The sequence below is a fragment of the Cebus imitator genome, unplaced genomic scaffold (assembly GCF_001604975.1).
Source record: "Cebus imitator isolate Cc_AM_T3 unplaced genomic scaffold, Cebus_imitator-1.0 Scaffold783, whole genome shotgun sequence".
Lineage (NCBI taxonomy): Eukaryota > Metazoa > Chordata > Mammalia > Primates > Cebidae > Cebus > Cebus imitator.
In genome coordinates, this window is record NW_016108098.1 from 305,363 (window position 1) to 308,601 (window position 3,239).

Sequence of the window (3,239 nt, forward strand, 5' to 3'; positions counted from 1 at the left end):
TTTTTAGTAGAGACGGGGTTTCACCATGTTGACCAGGATGGTCTCGATCTCTTGACCTCGTGATCCACCCGCCTCGGCCTCCCAAAGTGCTGGGATTACAGGCGTGAGCCACCGCACCCGGCCGAACATCTTTTAGATTAAGAAGGATTTGCCAAGTACAAATGGATAACCTGCAAACTTGAGAAGGTCGAAAGAGTGGTTTCCATGCTGAATTCAACAGGGCAGTAGAGGGTGTTTTGTAATTTCACTCATTCATCAGGATGATTCTGTTTAATGCTACTTATGAAGGGACTGCCAAACTACTACCACCACAGTGATATGGTGACAAGACTAATTAAGGCCTCCCAGTAAGATTCAAAAAGAAACCATCTATAAAGTGGGGGAACTTACATTGACATCAGTTCTGTCTGCGATCCACCGGGCAATCTGCTCAGCTGAAAAACCCCGCACCTGCAACTCATATGTATCACCCCGTTTGGGTTTCCCTTTTGCAGGAAAGTTGATGAAAGTTGGAGCCGAATTCATGTTTAGCTGAATAAAAAGGAGCCCATGAAAATATACATTATCAGGAAAATAATCTTAATCACAGTTAACATCTTGAAATTTAGGCATTTTACAAATATGAGGAGGCTTGGGTTTAGATAGGTTAAGTGATTTGATTTGCCTAAGGAGAGTGAAAACTGGAGGAGCCAGGCTTCAAAAGCAAAGCTGCCTGTGACCTTAAGTATTACACTTGACTGACCGAATATATATTTCTTAGTATTTCCTGTGCTGTCTTCTCAAATATATCATCATGTCATGATGGAGAATAGAGGAATGTGATGCTCATCAGTAAACATTTATGAACCTTCTTAGAGGTGACTACTTCTGCATATAGCCACCATTTTGTACTGTTTTTCACTGCCATTTTAGAGCATTATCTTATTATCTTGGTTCCTTCAAATTGAGAATGCACTCTATTTGGAGCTTACCTCAGCTTACATAAAATTATCTTAGTGCTCACAAATGTATTCATTTTGCATAATCTCTGAACAGATTAAAATATCTGTGGTATGGCGAAGTTTCCATTCTAGTGGAGTAAAATACAGATTTCTTAGCTAGGAATGCATATTTGGTCAGATCTTTTTGACATATATGTGTATATACCACCAGAAAACATGTAATATTGCTATCTGTTTTATTTTAACATAAATGGTATCATATTAATGGTATCATTCTGCAATATGCTTTAACTCAACCATGTTTGAAAGATCTATGATATATATACATATGTATGTGTATATTACATGTACACACACATACATCACTTATATGCACCTGCATTTATGTAAATGCAGGTGCATATAAATATATAAAGCCAACCTCACTCTCAAAGTTACTATGCTGTTGTTGGACTTAAGAGAGTTTTTTTCCTTTTTATCAACTAAAAATTATGTTGCAGTGAGCATCCTTATGCTTATCTCCCTATACCCATGTGAAAGTGATTCTCTAGAAATGGGATTGTTAGGTCACCATTTTTAAATTAGCCGGAGCAGTGGCTCACGCCTGTAATCCCAGCACTTTGGGAGGCCAAGGTGAGCAGATCATGAGGTCAAGAGACCATCCTCGCCAACATAGTGAAACCCCATGTCTACTAACAATACAAAAATTAGCTGGCCGTGGTGGTGCATGCTTGTAGCCCCAGCTACTTGGGAGGCTGAGGCAGGAGAATTGCTTGAACCTGGGAGGGGGAGACTGTAGTGAGCCGAGATGGTGCCACTGCACTCCAGCCTGCTGACAGAGTGAGACTCCATCTCAAAAAAAAGACAAATAAACATTTTTAAATTAAAATGGATATAGTGGCCAGGCGTGTTGACTCACGCCTGTAATCCTAGCATTTTGGGAGGCCAAGGCAGGTAGATTACTTGAGGCCAGGAGTTTGAGATCAGCCTGGCCAACATGGTAAAACCCCGTCTCTATTAAAAATACAAACATTAGCCCGGCGTGGTGGTGGGTGCCTGTAATCCCAGTTACTAAGGAGGCTGAGGCATGAGAATCACTTGAACCCAGGAGGCAGAGGTGGCAGTGAGCTGAGATTGTGCCACTGCACTCCAGCAAGACTCTGTNTACTAAGGAGGCTGAGGCATGAGAATCACTTGAACCCAGGAGGCAGAGGTGGCAGTGAGCTGAGATTGTGCCACTGCACTCCAGCAAGACTCTGTAAAAAAAAAAAAAAAACAAAAAAAAACATGGATACAGCCAAATTGCCCTCCAAAGTGGCTGTGCCGAAATACACTACTACCCAACAATGTAGTGATGTATTCATTTCCCTGTATCCTTGCCAAAAGTTGATCTGATGGGTGAAGACTGAACTTTATCATTATTGTACTACTAATTTGTGTTTCCCTGATTACTAACAAGATAGCTTTATAACAAATTAGTTATTTGAAAACATCTTTTTGTTTTTTGAGAAGGAGTCTCACTCTGTTGCCCAGGCTGCAGTGCAGTGGTGCAATCTAGTCTTACCTCAACCTCCACTTCCTGGGTTCAAGTGATTATCCTGCCTTAGCCTCCCGAGTAGCTGGGATTACATGCATGTACCATGATGCCCAGCTACTTTTTTTCATATTTTTAGTAGAGACGGGGGTTTTACCATGTTGGCCAAGGTAGTCTCAAACTAATGACCTCAAGGGATCCACTCGCCTCAGCCTCACAACGTGCTGTGATTAAAGGCATGAGCCACCACACCCAGCCTGAAAACATCTTATAGCCCAATGACACAATCAACAGAGTGAAAAGAAGACCTATGGAATGGGAGGAATTATCTGCAAATCATTTATCTAATAAGGAGTTAATATTCAGAACAGTCTGGGTACAGTGGCTCATGCCTGTAAGCCAGCACTTTGGGAGGCCAAGGCAGGTGTATCACTTGAAACCAGGAGTTCGAGACCAGCCTGGGGAGCATGGTGAAACCCCGTCTCTACTAAAAATACAAAAAATTAGCCAAGCACGGTGGCACATGCCTGTAATCCCAGCTACTTAGGTGGCTGAGACATGAGAATTGCTTGGACCTGGGAGGCAGAGATTGCAGTGAGCCGAGATTGCGCCACTGTACTCCAGCCTGGGCGACACAGTGAAGCTCTGTCTCAAAAAACAAACAAAGAAGGCCGGGCGCGGTGGCTCAAGCCTGTAATCCCAGCACTTTGGGAGGCCGAGGCGGGTGGATCACGAGGTCAACAGATCGAGGCCATCCTGGTCAA

General features: G+C 42.9%; 1 protein-coding gene across 1 annotated transcript in view; it reads right to left on the minus strand.

Moving 5' to 3' along the window:
* The window catches only part of MAGT1 (magnesium transporter 1), a 64,077-nt gene that overhangs the window by 24,607 nt on the left and 36,231 nt on the right, over positions 1-3,239 (minus strand). Inside the window, exon 4 of the mRNA XM_037735354.1 lies at positions 391-531. Coding sequence (XP_037591282.1) covers positions 391-531 — 141 coding nt within the window. The remainder of the gene's footprint in view (positions 1-390; positions 532-3,239) is intronic.